Source organism: Tenrec ecaudatus, chromosome 8 (genome assembly GCF_050624435.1).
Source record: "Tenrec ecaudatus isolate mTenEca1 chromosome 8, mTenEca1.hap1, whole genome shotgun sequence".
Lineage (NCBI taxonomy): Eukaryota > Metazoa > Chordata > Mammalia > Afrosoricida > Tenrecidae > Tenrec > Tenrec ecaudatus.
In genome coordinates, this window is record NC_134537.1 from 8121860 (window position 1) to 8140130 (window position 18271).

General features: G+C 52.5%; 1 protein-coding gene across 1 annotated transcript in view; it reads right to left on the bottom strand.

Annotated features, from left to right (window-relative positions):
- GASK1A (golgi associated kinase 1A) overlaps window positions 1–18271 on the bottom strand; it is a 51048-nt gene that overhangs the window by 10506 nt on the left and 22271 nt on the right. Inside the window, exon 2 of the mRNA XM_075555567.1 lies at window positions 2541–3827. Coding sequence (XP_075411682.1) covers window positions 2541–3827 — 1287 coding nt within the window. The remainder of the gene's footprint in view (window positions 1–2540; window positions 3828–18271) is intronic.

Genomic DNA, 18271 nt, shown 5'->3' on the forward strand with positions numbered 1-18271 from the left:
GGCATCCATTCACATGCAGATAGGCCCACAGATGAGTACCCAGCACGAAGACTGTTACCCATGCTGCACCATGCTTCTAGACAACATTTCATTGATTTGTCATTAGAAATAAATATTTTACAATATAGAATTACATATTCTTTTTGTGATGAATCACTATGCTTTTGCTATGTTCAACTTGTAACCATGAAAATACGTCCTGCCTATCAGATATTTACATGATGATTCATCACAGTAGCAAAATTACAGCGATATGAAGTAGCAACGAAAATACTTCTATGGTTGGGGGTCACCACCACATGAGGAACTGTATGAAAGGGTCGCAGCATGAGGAAGGTTGAGAACACACACACACACACACACACACACACACCATATTTTCAAATCAGACAGCCATTCTGAATCCTTGTTGAACAAACAATGCTTCACTGGTGACAGTTCAACAATCCGCTTTCTGGGAGCGGAAGGGACCCCTGACCCGTGGAGCTTGCTCACTCCTGCGCTGTGAATAGTCCCTGCTGGACCAACTGCAAACCACCAGGATGACCAGACAGAGCACAGTGGAGGCTGGGGGAGATGGTGCATGCAATAGGGCCCCCAGAACACAGTCTTCATTGCAGAGATGCGGTGATAAACAACCTCAAGATGCAGAGATGCAGTTGGGGTGGGGGGGGAGGGTGGACGCACTGCCATCGAGCCCGTTCTGACTCAGAGTGGCCCTAGACAGAGTGCCCAGGGCTGTAGATCTTTCTGGGAGCAGATAAGGCCGCCTGTCGCCCTCCGAGTGGCTGGTCTGGACGGCCTGTCTTGCTGTTAGGGGCCCAATGCTTAATCTGAGTGCACCATTGGAGCCGCTGATGTAAAGTGCCACCAGGAAGGGGTGAATTCTAAGCGTTCCCTGCATGCTTTTCTATCTCTATGGCACTGTGATTGGTGATGCCTGCTGCCAGGCGATTCCGACTCAGAGCAGCCTGACAGTTACATCTGTCTTCAGACCCTGGACACCATGGGGTCAATGTCGGTCACTGTGGGGTCAATGTTGGGCTGCAAGGTCAGCACCGCCAAGCCCCTCGGGAGCTCCGCTTGTGCCCTGGGTGAACGGTGAGGCCGTCTGCCCCCATCCAGCCTCAGAACCCTTGCATGGTGTTTTGGTGAGCTGGGGTGGGCTCGGTGGCAGTGAGGTTGGGGTGTGAGGGAGCCCCCCTGGTGGTGCGGCATTAAAGCACTGCGATGCGACCCAGAAAGTGAGCAGTTGACATCCACTGCCACCCCTCACCCCGCCATGAGAGACAGAGGAGGCCGTCTGCTTCTGTGCAGATGCACAGCCTTGGAAACCCAGTGGGCTGGTCCCCTCTGGTCTGGGGGGTCCCTGCGAGGGGAAGAGACTCAGCAGCAGTGGTTAGGGGTGTTTTGTTGTTGTTGTTGTTGTTTTGAAGGGTAGGTATCTACCCACTGGCTGAAGCCCTGGGAATGCTGACAAGCACTCTCTGAGCTCATAAACGGTGAGTCCAGCACACAGCTGGATGGATACTGTGTTGGTTAGGTGTATGGTGCCAACCTGGCCCATAGGAACATGAGGGATTAAGCAGGTCACAGTTTGATTGGAGGGCAAAGAGATAAATGGCTTGTCAAGCCCCACCCCCGCCCCCTCTCTCTTGCTCTCTGGTGATCAGACCAGTGTGTGGCGGCTTTAGCTAGTTCTCTGCCTCAACCTGTGAGCTATACTCCCTGTGGGACAGCCAATCCGTGGATCATGTCACTAGAGCTTGAGGTTACCTTGAGGCCTGCTTCACCACACTGCTGGTGTGTACATCACTTGAGCTTGAGGTTGGTGGATCCTATTGTCTTGCATGGTTTGAATTCAAGATCCCATCTGGGTCTGCTTTGATAAGCTCCCTAGCTGCTGACTGTTGGTGACCCATCCTGCTGTCTGCTGCCTGTGGGCAGACTCTGCCTGCATTGCCTGAAGGAAGACTCAGCTGTCTGCTTCCTTGACCTTGGACCCAGCAACCCTTGTGAGTTGAAGGACCTCCAGTATATTAACTATTCCACAACCATTGTGATTTGAACTGAACCCTCTGCACTGCTGTGTGGACTAATTTGCTGTTATATTCCTTCATGCTGTGCAAATCTGTCCTTTTACCTATATATATAAAATCATGTGTCCTGGTTCTGTTTCTCTAGAGAACTCTGCCAAACACAGATACACTCAGACCCCCAAACTCACTGCCATTGATCCAATGCTGACTCATAGCCAGAACTGCCCCCTGTGGGTTTCCCAGACTGTCACTCTTTATGGGGATAGGAAGCCTCATCTTTCTCCCACAGGGCAGCCTGCGGTTTCAAACTGCCAACCTCGCAGTTAACATCCCAATGCATAACCACTATGCCACCAGGGATGAATACACAACAAATGACTAATCAAAAAACAAAACATGCCGGTGGTCCAAAGGCAAGGAGGTGGGGGGGTCATTACCACCCATCCTGTCCCGGTTCCTCCTGCCCCACCAGTGCTCCCACCTGCGATCAGCCCCACCTACCTGCAGCAGGAAATCGAAGAGTGCCAGGCGTGCCCACTCGGTGTGGTGGATGCCCAGACATGGGGCCTGGCCTGGCCAGCTGCAGCCACGCACCAGTAGGGCCTGGTACTGCAGCCAGCCCAAGGCCAGGGAGTTCTGGTCATCGTCAGGGTCGGCCAGGTGCTGTACATCCGGTGCCCACCAGACCAGGGGCCTCACGTGGCCATCAGTGTAGCGGTAGGGCAGCAGGGGGCTGTGGAAGCGCCGGGCCACAGCAGGCAGGCTTCGCCGCAGCCCCAGGACACGGTCCACGTGGAAAGACAGGACCTCGAGCAGGTCTCCCGGCCTCTTGATGAGGCCGCACAGCCCCTGGGCGCAATGCTGGCTGAATGCAGGAGGAGACAGGGCTGGAAGGACACCTTGGGCAGAAAGGCCAACCTGTAGCACCTGCCCGTGGCCAGGCACCCGGGCCTTGCCCACCACCGCTCCCCTGGCCAGCAGTCCAAGCATCTGCACATCATGCTCTGTGAACCACGGGGGCATCGGCTCTCTTGTCAATGACTCAGGGCTCTCAGCATCACACCAGACGGACCCTTGCAACTCTCCAACAGAGCCAGGCCACCAAGGCGCCCCCTGGGCTGGGCCAGGATCCCCAGCATGTGGCCCACCACTCCGGGCTTTCTTCTCGGTGCCTGTCGACCCCCTACCATCAGCAAGGTGCAGCTGCAGGGCCGATGCTGCAGTAGCCCTCCAAGTCCAGAAAGGATTTGAGTCGCTCCCCATGAGCTGGCTGACCAGGGTGCCCCTCTTGTTCTTGATCCCCTGGGAGGGACTGGCCAGCCCCATGTGGCCATGGTCTCTGATGCCCGGGCTCCTGACCCCACCCTCCCTCAGCGGCCCAGGATGCTGAGTGCTGAGTCTTGAACCTTCAAGAGCCACAGAAGCAATGTCCCTCCTGACCCTCCCTGGGTGTCGGCCATCCCCCTCTGGGGCCTGCTTGCTCCTGTCCACTCTTGCTGGGTGGCTGGGCTCCTCAGTGCAGACCCCATGGGGATTCCTGGGTGAAGCCAAGCCCCTGCGGAGCCCCAGGCTTCTTGCCCGAGGCCTCCGGTTGGAGCTGAGAGTCTGCCGGACGTGGGGGGCAGGGCCACCAGTGACCGGCCGGAGGTCCGTGAAGGCAGGGTCTGGACTGGCAGCTGGATGCAGTGCGGGGAAGCGGGTGACGGCCACTGCAGACAGGGTCATCGTGAGGCAGAATGCCAATACTGCCCGCCTCTTGCCCCGCAGCCTTCTCCAGAGCCAAGGTGCCTGTGGGTGGGGCGGGAGAAAAAGACAGCTTGAGACAGCTGGGGGGAGATGTCAGGCCCAGCGCACAGGAGAACAGGACAGAGACAAGGGCCGTCTGGGTACGTGACTCCCCGAACCAAACCCACCGCCATGGAGCTGATACCGACTTAGCGTGGCCGAATAGGACAGTTGAACTCTGTCCCCGGTGAGTGTCCCAGACCGTAGCTCTTGACAGGAGTAGAAAAACCCTGCCTTTTCCCTGCCGGTGACTTTGGACTGCAGATCCCAAGCCCAACGCGTCACCCCTACCCCACCAGGGCTCCTGTCTGGATCCACGCGGAATGAGAAAACAGAGTCCGGGTGAAGAAGCATCCAGCTGCCTTCAAGAGAGGAAATGTGTCTCTGGGTCAAGTCCACTCAGGCTGCCAGGCTTAGCTCACTCTGCCCTCGGGGAAGCCTCCCTGTGGTCGTGCCCCAGGCCTCCTCTGCCCTGTCAACCCATTGGGGCAGGGTCCCCGGCACCATATGGGGTCTCTTCCTCCCCGCCAGGTCCTGCCAGCCCTTCTCTAGATGACCCCTGGGCCCATGCAGCAGACAGGAGTGGTCCCCACGAATGTGCTCCTCCCTGGCTCCAGACCTCGGACCCATCCAGTGAAAGGGGCCTTTCTCCGCCTCCTTTGCAGCTGGCCGTAGTCATGGTATGCAAGCCCGCACCTCGTTGACTCTGAAGGAAACTGGCCGTTGTCCCTTCCCTTTATCTGCACAAGAGAGATGCCCCCACCAACACCCCCCCACACACACACACACACATAGTAGGGGTCCCATAGCATTGGGAACCTGCTCCCTTCTCATCTGCAAATACGGCTGAGTGTCAGGCCCTCTGCGGATTCAACTAACCTCACCGTGTCTACAAAAACCTATTCCCTGAATAAGGGCACATTTACGGATCCCAGAGAGCAGGCTGTGGACGCCTTGCAAAGGGCCATTCTCCACCCGGCCACACGTGCTGATGACCGGTGGCCCAAAGGAGACCTCTATTCCACAACTCAAGCTGGCTGACACCACATGATGGCCTAAAGCTCTTTCCATGTGGCGAGCTGCCTGACATGGGGTAAGCCTCCTGCATGAGACCTGTTTAAAGTCTGGAGAAGCAAGCACGGTGCTTGGAGAACGGAGGTGCTCCTGACCCGAGCCACGGTACTGGCATATGCATGTGACGGTTGGATGTTGGGGTAAAAAGACTGGAGAAGAATCGATGCATCTGAATTATGCCTCTGACAAAGAATAGTGAAAGGACCGTGGACCAACAGAAGAACAAGTACATCGTTGTGGAAGCAGCACAGCCAGAATGCTCCTTAGTAGCAAGGATGGCAAGACGTCGTCTCACGTGCTTTGGACACGTTGTCAGGAGAGACCAGTTCCTGGAGAATGATGTTGTGGTAGTTACATAACCTGGTGTCAACTTGAGACTAGGGAGAGTGAATGGGGGTGGCATTGAGCCTGTCAATCAGGTCGCAGCTTGATGACCTCATTTGGAAGCCCTACGGAAATAAATAGCTCACTGGAGGCCAACCCCACACTCTCTGCTGGTCTCCCTGTGAGACATTCCTGCTGACAAGCCACCTGGAGCTAAGCTGATGGAGCCAGAGCCCTGGATCTGGGAGAGCCATGTGGAGACCCACACCAGCACTGAGATGCTTGTACAACCACTGGATCCACAAGACTTTGCACCCACTGGCCTGTGATCTTCATGCATTCTGCATCATTGCATGTTTTGTGTGAGTCTGAAGAGGAATTTATAGGCTGGTATTGGACATACAGGCTAATATCAGACATATGGACTTGATCTGGACTGGGCTGGGATGTTTTCTTAATATGCAATTGCTCTTTGATATAAAGTTCTCTCTTGCACACATGCAAGTGTCTCTGAATTTGTTTCTCTGGTCCACCCAGTCGGACACAGACACCATGCTTGATGAAGTAGCGGGGCAGCAGAAGTTGACACCGTGGCCACAGCAATGGACTCAAACATGACAACCGCTGTGAGATGCAGCAGGGCCGGTGGGGTTTCATTCTGTTGTCGGCTGAGTGGGTACCGACGTGACAGTGTCGAACTGCCGCAGCCACGTGACCTTTGAGCTGCTGCCTCCTACTCTCCATGGGAAGATGCCGCCACTTGCTGGCCCGTCTCTCTCCCAAGAGGGTTACATCATTCCATCCCTTACGAGAACAGTACGGCCCGAGGGAGCAGCCAGGCCATGAATCTCGCCGGGAGAGTCTCTGAGCAGCTCCAAAAGAGGTGAAGGGTTTGACCCCCACTCCCTCTGACTGGTGTCAATTGCCATGAGCTCGCCGTTAGCGTCTCCTTTAATTATCATGACACCCCAGCCAGGGGCCAGGGAGCGGGAGTGACATCATTCCCACTTTACAGATGAGAAAACGGAACAGGCTAACCTGCTGGTGTTTGCTCAACTGGAAAAAAATAAAAGAGAAGAAGAAATGTGGTCCAGGGACAAAGAAGGCCATTTGGGTCTGTTTCACACACCCCTTTTTTCAAAAAGAATGTTTTTCAAGTTGGCTACATAATCTATCTCCTCGATGTTTTGGATACCATCAGGGGGAAAATAAGGCCTCTCTGTAAGGGGTTTGCATGCTTCTTGCAGCCTCACGTGGCTGCAGACTGCCCGGGGCACATGTGCAGCTGGACAGAGAGCGAGGCTCCACGTGGTGTGAGCAGATGGCCCTGCAGGGCCACCCAAGGAAAACTTGTGGGGAAGAAAGCCAAGCAGCGCTGATAGAACAACCTATGAAGAGTACTCTCCAGCTGAGTCATAGGAACACATCCGAGAGAGGAGAAAGGGCAGCCGGCCTATAATACACTGGAACATGTACAGACGGGATCCAAGCGGACCCCACCTCTGCACACGGTCCAGCAGCCTGCCGGTCCTCATCCTCGCCATCAGAGAGAGAGAGCACTTTCTGCCCTGCAGTGGCCACAGAAGAGGGGAGTGAGGGAGGAGTGGCATGGCTGTCACAGTCAGGTTCTCCAGCTCTGTCCCCCTCCCTCCCTCCAACCCCCCAACCCACACTCCCTTTCCATGCCTCCTCTTCGCTCCACAGAGACAGTGCCCTCTGGTTCCGACAAGCACATCCACAGCGGCACAGCGGGGCAGGAAAAAGAGAAAGAGCGGGAGCGAGCAAATGGACAGGTGCAGGGGTTTCAGGCAAGGGTGTCAGAGAGGTCTCTGAGTCCTAACCCTGCTTCCTCCCCGTGTTCTGAGCCGTGTGTGTAACAAGGAGTGAGTGACACAACCTCTCTGCCCTATTTCCTCTGTTATAAAGCAGGGGTGGGGGGAGAGTAAAGGAAATCATCTCTCCAAGAATTGAGGCTGGGAGGAAGGGAGCGGCAAAGGGCCCACCCACATCTGGGTGCATTTCATGGGAGGGGGCATTGGGGCTTTTCTCCCCTGCTTTCTGAACCCCCTCCACATTTCTGGTCTTTGGAAAAGATGCCCCATACCCTTCCTGAGTACCAGGTACAACATTATGTCAGTAGGGGAAAGCAGAGGTTGCTTGGGGCAGGGGTGGGGGGGGAACTCAAGGCAGAGACCTTTCGAAGGAGAAGGCTCTTCCATCCTCAGCTCCCAACTGGCAGTGAGGAAGGTGCTCCATACAAAGACCTCCAGAGTGGGCTCGGAAGGAGCTGCTGGGTTTCAATGCATATGAGGAAGTGGAACGAGGAATGGACTCAGGGTGGGAGCAGGCAGAGACTGAAAGAAAAAGACTGAGACCCAGTGGACACTTGGCCTGGGGTCCTACCAAACTGGGAAGGGAAGTCACGAGTGTAGTGGACCGAAGGGCCAGAGCACTGACCAGGTGGGGCTGTGCTGCGTGGGGACAGGAGCCCAACTCCACCCGGGGACTCCACGCAGGGTAGATGACAGCTCTCACACACGAAGTAAGGTGAGCATCACGGGAGATGCTGTTCGTGACCCTCCCTTCCTCTGCATTGCCATGGTTTCAGCTGCCTGTGGCCTTGGCCGTGTGAGTGGACCTAGCTCGTGAGTCTATTCTGACTCATAGTAGCCCTGTCCCTGCAAAGCAGTCCCTGTGGGTTTCTGAGACTGTCATTCCTGCAAACCAAACTCACTGCCAGCCGGTCAAAGCTGACTCACAGAGACCTTTCTGTGGGTTTCCAAGATGGCAACTGTTTCATGAGAGTAGAAAGCCCAGTCTTTCTTTACAGGAGTGGAAAGCCTCATCTTCCTCCCTTGGAGCAGCTGGTGGTTTCAAACTGCTGGCCTTGCAGTTAGCAGTCCAACTCTTAAGCACGACACCACCAAGACTCCCCATGTCCTCCCAGAGGCATTCAATGTGCTGGTGTGGTTTGGTTTGCCTCCTTCCAAGCCTGTTTCCATCATGAGAAGAGTATGCCCCAAATGAGGCACTTGGAGCAGACTTGAATCAAATCCCCAACCTACAGCCAAGGCAACCTCACCGGCAAAGCTTAGCCCACCCTTAGCCCTGTGACAGAAACAGATGTCTGCTGCTGCACGTTGTTCATCACATGAGGTGGTTTGCTCTGCAGCAGCACCACCACAAAACCTAACACAGCCTGGGATCTTCCTGCATTCAGTGTCATTATATGTGCTTCGTGAGTCTGAAGAGGAACTTATGGACTAGTGTGTCAGTCTGGGCAGACTAGAGAAACAAATTCATAGACACTCGTGTGTGAGAGCGTTATAGAAAGAGCAGTTGTATATTAAGAAAACATCCCAGCCCAGTCCAAGTCCACATGTCTGATATTAGCCCTTATGTCTGATACCAGTTTATAAATTCCTCTTCAGACACACGTAACACATGCTATGATGCTGAATACAGGAAGATCACAGACCAGTGGGAGGAAAGACTTGTGGGTCCAGTGGTGATGGAAGCACCTTAGCGCTGGCGTGGGTCTCCATGTGGCTCCTCCATCTCCGGGGCTCTAGGGTAGCTCCTTGTGTCTTGTCATCAGGAATATTAAGCAGAGACTGTCTGACCTCCAGTGAGCTATTTATTTCTGCGGTGCCTCCAAAATGAGGTCATCAAGCTGCGACCTGATTGACAGGCTAGACTCCACCCCTTCACTCTTAATAGACTCAAGTCGAGGCCTGATTATGTAATTGCCACAACTCTTATCGGACATATGGGCTAAGATTGGACTGATGGACTGTGATGTTTTCTTGATATACAATTGATCTTTGGTAGAAGTATTTCTCTTGCACATCTATGTGTCTGAATGTGTTGCTCTAGTCAACCCGGCCTAACACAATCCTGGAACCAGTTTTCCTAATTAGCTGGAGTCCTTTGTCACATGGAGACCTGAGGGTCCTTTTGAGAAGAATTGGGGCAGGGGGAGGGGGACTGAGTGAAACATTCAGCTCAGGCTGGTGGTCTGTGCACAGTTTGGTAAGCAGGGTGATTAAAGGAAAGGACTTAATTACAGCCATGGAGGTGGGGGGTAGAGAGGGGGTAGTTCTCATTGCTAAAGAGCCCCAGGGAAAGGAATGCCCTTCCACTTCAAGAGAATCTGGTCAGGATTTGGGGCACCAGAGTGCTGCTCCTCAGACCGCCCCACGGATTGCCTTGTTCCAGCCTCAGCACTAACAACTGAGACTCCAGCCAGCCTGGCTGCACAGAAGCCACGGTGAGCCCATCCCTCTCCCAGATGTCGGAACAAGTTGGCACGCTGGCCTCCCACAAAACCTCCATGGAATACTGGGATCCGATTCTGGGTACGAAGGTGGAGAGAAGACAGAGCAAGAGCACGGATCCCTCCTCCTCTCCACTACCCACCAGCACCTGTAAAGACTTTCCTGGTGGGAGTTTTCTGGTGGGAGAGGCAAAGGGGGCTATGTGAGGAGGAACGCACATCTGTTTAGTGTGTGTGCTCCAATAAGAACTGTTTGGCTCTGACGCCGGAGTCATCGTGAAAGGGGTGACGGCCCCTTCTGTTCTGCTCGGCCGGCTGGCGGCTGTACCTTCTTGTAAGCGACAGCTCGTTGCTTCCTAACGGCCAATCCATCATTACTCAGAGAACAAGTGAGATTGGCAGAGCTTTGGGATCTGAGCGATTCCATTTCCATTTTTTCTAAAGGTTCCGTGAGGTCAGTTTCATAACAAAGCCATGACTTGGCCAAGAAGGATAGGTGAGCAGATTTAAAACCACATGTCACGGTTTTGTGCGTAACTCAGCGGGCTAGGCCTGGTTGGATCTTGCTCTGGGGGCCAGAGTCGGACCCCAGACAGGGCATGCTGGGCCAGCACAGCCCTCCAGTGCTACAAGTGACAGAACCTCCAGGCCACCACATCCCGCTTCCTGCCAGATCTTCTGGGTCCTGGGAGGCCGGGGCTGGTTTTTTTTTTTTCTCACTGTGGGCAGAATCCCAGGCTGCCTGTCTCCTCAGCCAGGCTCCCTTGCTCTGCTCCAGGGAATAGGGGCTGTGAGTTTCCTTCCACATCAGCAACTTCAAGAACAGAAAAGAGTCTCGCCCTGTAATTTCTGGTCCGGCCAATTTCCAATCAGGGGAAACACACACACCCCAAAGGAATGATAAATAACATTGATGCGCAATGCGCCTGCGACTATGTCCTTGTCCTGTCTTACGAAGAAACCCAGAAGAAAGCCCTTGGCTGTGGATTTGATTTTGACTCCGGGTGACTCATGAGCTACATGGTAGAGCTGCAGCAGGCAGGTTTCTAGGGGAGCAAAGCTCCCAACCTCACCTCCCTGGTAAGTTTAAATCTCCACCTTTCAGGCTGTCCCTTGAACATAATGTATTTGCAGCCCCCAGGCACCTGGCCATTCAGATGAGGTAGGTACTATAACTATTAGGACCCTATTTTACAGAGGAGGAAAATAAAGCCTAGAGTCTCAGAGGGACCCACGGCTCATAAAGCTAGCCGGGGCAGCACAGATGAGCCCAGACTGCCTGGCTACCCTGGCAGGGCCTGCCCTGGCCCTGAGTCCCAAAGACTGTACTGGGTCTGCAGGATGAGCCCCACCCTCGAAGGGCCCGGTCCACTGGTCTATAAATCGAGGCGTGCATGACATCAAGGGCTGGTGGCAGCTCTTCAGTACTGCAGCAAAGGAATTCTGAGAAAAGGAAACTGTTTCCAGGCTTACATTTGGTTTTCATTCAAGATGGAAATAAACTCTCTTGCGATCGTGACCTGCTTTGTGAAAGAGAAACCCATCGGTGAGGAAATGCCGAAATGGCTCTAAAGCAAAGACCAGGTGGGAAGGGGTGGCGGGGAAAGGAAATTCCCACAGTGATAACAATCAGGGTATAAGGAGTTAGGATCAGGACACCTTGGCCCAGGTCGCTAGGCGCCTGGTGTGGAGATGGCTCAATGGGGATCTCCTTTGCTGTGAAAACTTTTACTTTCAACACAGCAAACAGTATTCCATAGTTTATATATCTATATAAAGATGCAGTGCCTCCATTTAACCCACAGAAATCTCCAATCTGGGCATATCTGAGCTTTAGCCTCAGAAGGCAGCTTTTTCATCTGTTACCCCAAAATTAGGCCTGGGACTCAGTCTCTGCACCAAGCACTTTCCTTGCCTCCTGCTATTTCCAGAACCAGATGGTGCCCACACTCTGTCAGCCCTAGCATTCTCAATACAAGGAGTTGAGTACATCGGAAGTATGCTGCATACAGAAGACCCTCATTATACACCTGGCACCTACCACGCACTCTCAGAGCCCGATAGCCTGAGAACCACCATGAGAATTTCCCTGCCAAAGAAACTAAGACTCAGAGAAGTAAGTCCCTCACTTGACGCTAAACAGCTGGTAAGCAACAGGCAGGTATTAGTTTCACACGCACACACCAAGCACTTTTGACGTTGCCAAAGAATCATGAAGGGAAACTCAGTCATGGGAGCTAGAAGTGAATCTAGGGAGGGGTTATGAAAGGGAGAGAAAATGGAGCTGTTCCTGCTCTTTCAACAACTTCCTGTGACCTCAGACAGCCACTTCCTGTGACTTCAGACAGCCACTTCCTGTGACTTCAGACAGCCACTTCCTGTAACCTCAGACAGCCACTTCCCATAACCTCAGACGGCCACTTCCTGTGACTTCAGACAGCCACTTCCTGTAACCTCAGACAGACACTTCCTGTAACCTCAGACAGCCTTGACTTGAAGCTAGCCAGATGCAAAATCGGAGAAGCCACTGCAGCCTTGCAAATGGCAGCCCACATAGTGAGTTCTAAGGACAGAGAGAAGTCTCTCTTGAAAATGGCGCCATCCCATCTCTTCTGAACCCTTCCTTTTTTTGTTGTTCAGAGCTATGCAAGATAATTTATTTAGTTTTGTGAGGCCACAAGAAGACCTTACTGAATTTTCACAAATGCTAAAATTAAATATTTAAGTTGACGTATGAGACTTTCATAAAAGTTCAAGGAAGTGCACAGGTTTAGGATTTGCATACATGATCGCATCTAAAAGGAAACAAATCTAAGGACAAGATATTTTAACAGTCCTCAAAATATAATAAATTACAATTTACAACCCCACATGTGTTCCTATGCTGCCTTCATGTTGGTCTCTGAAGGTATTCTCCATTTTACACTCTCTGACATTTTTTCTGAATACGTTACAAATAACTTCTGTGTTTACCTCCTATCTCAATACCACAGAGTCGCCTGGCTCTGTTCCGACCTTTTAGAGGAGGATGTACTTATTCAGCCAGCTGTAGTCTAGTAAACTTGTGAACAAAAATGTCAAAAGAATCCAAAACAAGTACTAGAGTCATAATTCCACCAAATTTTATCCAGTTTCAGAAAAATTCCTTCCCCACAGCAGCAATTCTGCCTAGTAAATTCTTTCTTTTCTAAACTGAAGCCAGAAGAAAAGGGAAATTATAAGAAACCTCTGAAAAAGTTTAGTGGACATTGTGTGCTTTTAATAGTCCAACACCACCAATTCTTGCGAATCAAGAGTAAATTGACGGGCTCACATTTTAAAATGCACAATAAGTATAACTTGGTGAGCTTGTGGAGACGCTGACCCAGACACATAAGTCAGAATATATAACTGTCCATCTAAATTTTCTATCTTTTTGTTATTTACAGGACGCTTCATTAAAGTTGCTTAATGTACCATTTCTCGTTGATCGCTTTACTTCCCATCGAGTGCCATGACATTGCCGAAGAGTGTGGCAGCAATGCCTGTTGACCTCAGAGCTCCCCACCCCGTGGGTTTAGGGTTGTCAGTTCTATCAGGGAATCGTGTGAGCCGCAGCGGTAACTAGAGTCATCCTGCGGCCCTTCCTTAATCTGCCCAAGCCAGTGCCCAGGTTGGCACATTGAAAGAACAGTACTCTTGGAACAAAAGAAAGCACCAGGATATTAGACCTTGAGGGGTTTGGGGCAGCGGCCCTGGTGGCACTGTGTTTAAACACTTGTGGGTCAGGCTGGACCCCACCAGCCTCTCTGGAGGAGGAAGACGAGGCAGGCGCCTTCCGGCAGACACAGTCATGGGGAATCTACGGGGCAGGCACACGGTCCTGCAGGATGCTGACTCGACGCTGACCAAGATGTGGTCTGGCCGGCCCGTGTCACAGACGATGTGACCTTCCGCCCAGGCTTGCATTTGAACCTCCTGTGCCTCCGGCCAGTATGATGGGAGCGCTCAGCCGGCTGCAGTGCTCAGTGGTCCGCCCGGCTGTCAGCCAAGTTCTACTGCTCAGCTCCGCCCCAAGCTTCAGGGTCACAGTGACCTTGAGACGGGATGGAACAGTCTTGCTGAGCCAGTGGTCATCGCCAGGCCGGGAGAAGAAACAAAGACGGAAGAAGCCTTAGAGAGTGATGTCTCTCCACTGGGGTGTGGTAGCAGGAGTGGGCGTGGGAGGGGAGAACTAGGGAGAAGAGCCACCGGATCTGTGCGTTTGTAGAAAAGATACAAAGAGCAGTGCTCAATCGATACCCAGATGAATTCTCCACACCCTTGCAGGAATGGGAAAAGCAGCCCCAGAAATCATCTCAGAAGAGACTTCGGCCCAAATACAGATGATCTGATAAGAGCAGTAACGTAGCTAAAGGCTTATCTCAGTCTACTTTACTGTGTTTTATGGGAGGATGTGAAATGCGATCGTGTTTTCGGATTTGGGAGGCTGAGAACCTCTCAGAAAGCAGGCCTGATCAGGACTTTGCCTGCCTGGGGGACACCTGATGTATTCATCTGGGTCGACTAGAGAAACACATCCAGAGACACTCATATGCATATAAGAAAGAGCTTTATATAAAGTCATTGCCTATTGAGAAAACATCCCAGCCCAGTCCAGATCAAGTCCGATATTAGCCCATATGTCTGACACCGGTCTATAAATTCTTCTTTGGATCCACACAACACATGCAATGATACCAAATTAAGGAAGATCACAGGCCGGTGGGTGAAAAGTCTTGTGGATCATCTCAGTGCATGGCTCTCCATGTAGCTCCTCCAGCTCCAGGCTCCATCAGTGTAGCTCCAAGTGGCTTGTCAGCAGGAAGACAAAGCAGAGAGTGTGTGTCCCGCTTCCAGAGAGGAAGACAGGAGTTCTTAGAATCCTCTGGAGAAGGCCATGCCCACACAGAGGCATGATTGACTGTGAACTGATTAACAGGCTAGACTCCACCCCTATAACCTATTATCAAGTTGACATGAAATGATGTCACTACGACACCTGAGCATGAGCTCCCCCTTCACTAGCCTGGCTTCTGATTGGATGCTGACCTGTTACCTGCAACTGCCTGGAACCAAGTTTCTGACTGGAGGATGCTGGGAGAGGCATGTGGTGGCAAGCTGTAGCGGGATCTTTGGGTGAGGGGGCAAACGGCTTTGGATACTGCACTGCTGGGGCAGTGAGCGGAGTCCCCCAGACAGTCTGCTGCATCACCGTTGAAGCCTTTCATCCCAAGTACCCCTTGTCTGCTGGACACTGAGCCAGGAGAGGAGACCTTGACGAAGGTTTGAGCCATTCCCTCGATGTCTCCATCACATTAAAGAGCTGGGATTCTGCTGGGTTCCATGCAAATGCGCCTGCTCCAAGCTACTACTTGCTCAAGTGACCCAAAGACCAAAGGACTCCTGGCTCTGCCGCCCAGCCTGGCAGACTTCTGAGCACTGCAGGCACCTGAGAACGCTGGGAAGGGGTTACTGTCCTCCTGGGGAAATGCTGGCCAGCGGCAGGAGAGCTGGGCTTCAAGGCTGGCGCCAGAGATCCTGGAAACAAAGCACCACTTGGAACGTGAGATGCAAACTTCAACATTTAATGTTTCCTTAAGTGAGCGTATCAGGCAGGCAGTGTTCAGAGCAAATAGGAAATAGAAGAGCCTCGAAGTGAGGGAGGTGCTTGGGGTGACGGCCATGGGGCACAGAGCTGAAGGGGGCCGGGAGGGTGGGGGCAGCTAGGTCAAGGGATTCTCCCAGCCTCCTCTGGGAGACGCTACACAGCCTCCTACCCAAGCTCAGTGCCTGGTGACAAGGCAGGCACCACCATTCACATCCGGCTGAGGGAACCAGCACGGGGAGCCCCACAGCTATTCGTGAGAGTTGGATTCAGAGCCAAGTCCTGCTGGCGCCATCAGTTACCTGAGCCTGTGCCCTTGCCATTCCAGAAGCCTCTGAGAACTGGAGTTGTTTGCCTCTGAGTCTGCATTCCCCCAGAGCCAGCACACTCTTCCTGCCCCAGGAGAGAATCACAGACCTGTGCTTTCAACGGAGGCAAGCTGATCTGAACTGTCTGACTGATGGGTAACCCATGTGAGGGCAGGCTTGGCACCAGATGGATTTTCATTTGGAAAAACCATGCCGTTGACCAACTATAAATCATGGATCAAGCACACGCTACAGTCCTGGTGATGCTGTGGGTTAGGCTTTGAACAGCAAGGTCGATAGTTCAAAACCACCAGCTGCTCTGTGGGAGAAAGATGAGTCTGTCTGCTCCTGTAAAGATTAACCTCTTTGTGAAGGGCAAACATACCACACCGAAAACATGTTCACAGAGCATTTATCTACTGAACATCGGAAGCTTGCAACCTTCCCAAGTATCCAACGCAACACCTAACACTAGACCTGAGTCATATGGAGTTCAGTTCCCTCTCCAGCTGTGCACCTGTGTGTTGGTGGGAACAGCAATAGCAGGTCCTCTTTCTGCCATCATGGAGCCAGTCTGCGGCTGAAGCCACTCAGTCAAGGTTTCCCTGGCACCGCCTGCCTGGAGTTCATCATGCTTCCCAGATGCACATCCTGACAAAGCCTCACCCAAACTCTTGAGGAGTCTCACCTGTTCCAGTGTAACTGCCAGGTGTGCAATGCCAAGGAATACACAGCCTGAGAGTATGGGGAAGCTGATTTCTAATGAAGCTCACCTCTGAACATGGGGAGGAGCCGGAAGCCGGTGAACACATTTAAGTTGGTGTCGGGTTCCACTTAAACCTTTCCTTGCAGCAATCCAGGGAATGAAACAATCCATCACACCAAGCTGCTCAATGTGTGTCTGCTGATACTGTCCTCCCAAACACGGGAATCATAGACGCCTTCTGCCTTGGGCTGTGCTCTGAGGAAGCCACCCTGAGACAAACGTAAGGCACATCCTTGTGAAGTTTCAGAAGATGGGGCGGGCGGGGAGCCTACAAGACTTCAGAGAGAAAGGAGCCCAGAACAAAGCAGACTGCCTACCAAGTAACTGAGAAACACTACGATTCTTAATGGCACCCCTGGACGCTGGCATACAATTGAGTAAGGCCTTCACAAAGTCTATCAGACATTCTATACCCAGCCAAACTAGCCATCCCTGGGTATGTAAAATAAAGACATTTTCAGGCAAACATCATTTTAGCAGGTTTACTCCTCCTATGCCCTTTTTTAAAAGCTACTGGATAAAACATGCCAGGAAACCCTGTGGCTAAGAAAAAAGACTCAGGGCTTCAGGAAGTATAGACGCTGCACAAGAGAGGGTCATTGACTGCCCGGGCCCTGCTGGAGCGTGGGCCTCCGTCAGTAGCTGTGCAGCAAACCAAGAGAGAAACCAGCTCAGAAGGGGGCAGACCAAAGGCTCTGGGAGAGGGGCCTTCTGAGAAGGGGAGAATCAATATGTCCATGAGCCTTACTGAGCAGAAGGTGATGTGATAGGAAGTACCTGAAAAGTCAAGCAAGCAAACAAACAAAAGAGGCAGTTATTCATGACAGGGAAGAGAAGTCGCACTCACCAAAAAAAAAACCACATACACACAAACAACAAAAACAAAACTCGAAACTCACTTCCATCAGGTTGATTCCGACCGCCAGCAACCCTTGAAGAACAGACAGTGTAGAGCTGCCCCTGTGGGTTTCAGAGACTGCCACTCTCAGGGAGCAGAAAGCCTCCTCCTTCTCCCAAGGAGCGGCTAGTGGTTTCAAACTGCCAGCCTTGGGGTTAGCAGTCCAACGTGGAACCCACTAAGCTGCTGGGGTTGAACGTTGCACAGGAGAGGAAATCACATCACAAGGCACCTCACAGCTCAGCTGCGGTGCTGGGCAGGCCCCCACTGTCGGGGGTCCACAGGCACCCACAGCTGGCAGTTGCACGTGTGCCCTCTGTGTGGTGAGGGGATGTTGCAGGTGGGACTAGATCAAGGAGTTTGGATGGGAAGATCATCCTGGATAACCCAGGTGCTGCCAGGTAGATGTTAGGTCCTGATGATGCGGCACAGAAGGACACATTGTGCACCTGGTGCCATCCTCACGACGCTCCCTGGGGGTCCCTCACCATGGAGTCAGTGTGACTCAGGATGCCCCCTGGAGGTCTGAGAGTGGAAAGCCCAGTCTCTCTGCTGAGGAGCTGGTGGTGGTTTTGAACTGCCAGTCAGGTGCATCACAGCTCAGCCTGTAACCACTACAGCACCAGGGCTCCACGTGCTTTCAGGTCCCTGCCAACTCACAGCACCTGATGAGCAGCAGAACAGACCACTGCCCGGTGCTGTGCCAGCCTCAGCCGTGTTCCTGTGTCTGAGCCTATTGCTGCAGCCACTGTGTCTCATCGAGAGTCTTCCTCTCTCACTGCCCCTCTGCGTTAGTTACCAAGCATGGCACCCTTCTCCAGGAACAGGTCACTCCTGACAGCACACCCAACACACGCGAGGTGAAGTGTGCCCAGCCTGGCTTCAGAGGGCATTACATCTGAAGTCCTTCCAACAGAGATGTGATTCTTTCCTGGCCGCCATCTGTGTTCCACAGAGGAAAGCTCATCAGCTTGGCCACAACAAGGAGTATCAAGAAAGAATGATAGAAGCAGAATGCCAGGTTCATAGTTCATGCATTTTAACCATCAGATGGCTTGTGTTTATTTTCTTTGGCTTTTCTTGCCGTTTATGTAAGCATTGGTCTATGGTGGAGTTAAAGGTTGATTTTTTTCTTTTAATTTTCCTTCCCTCCAGCCAGTTTGAGAAGTACTGCC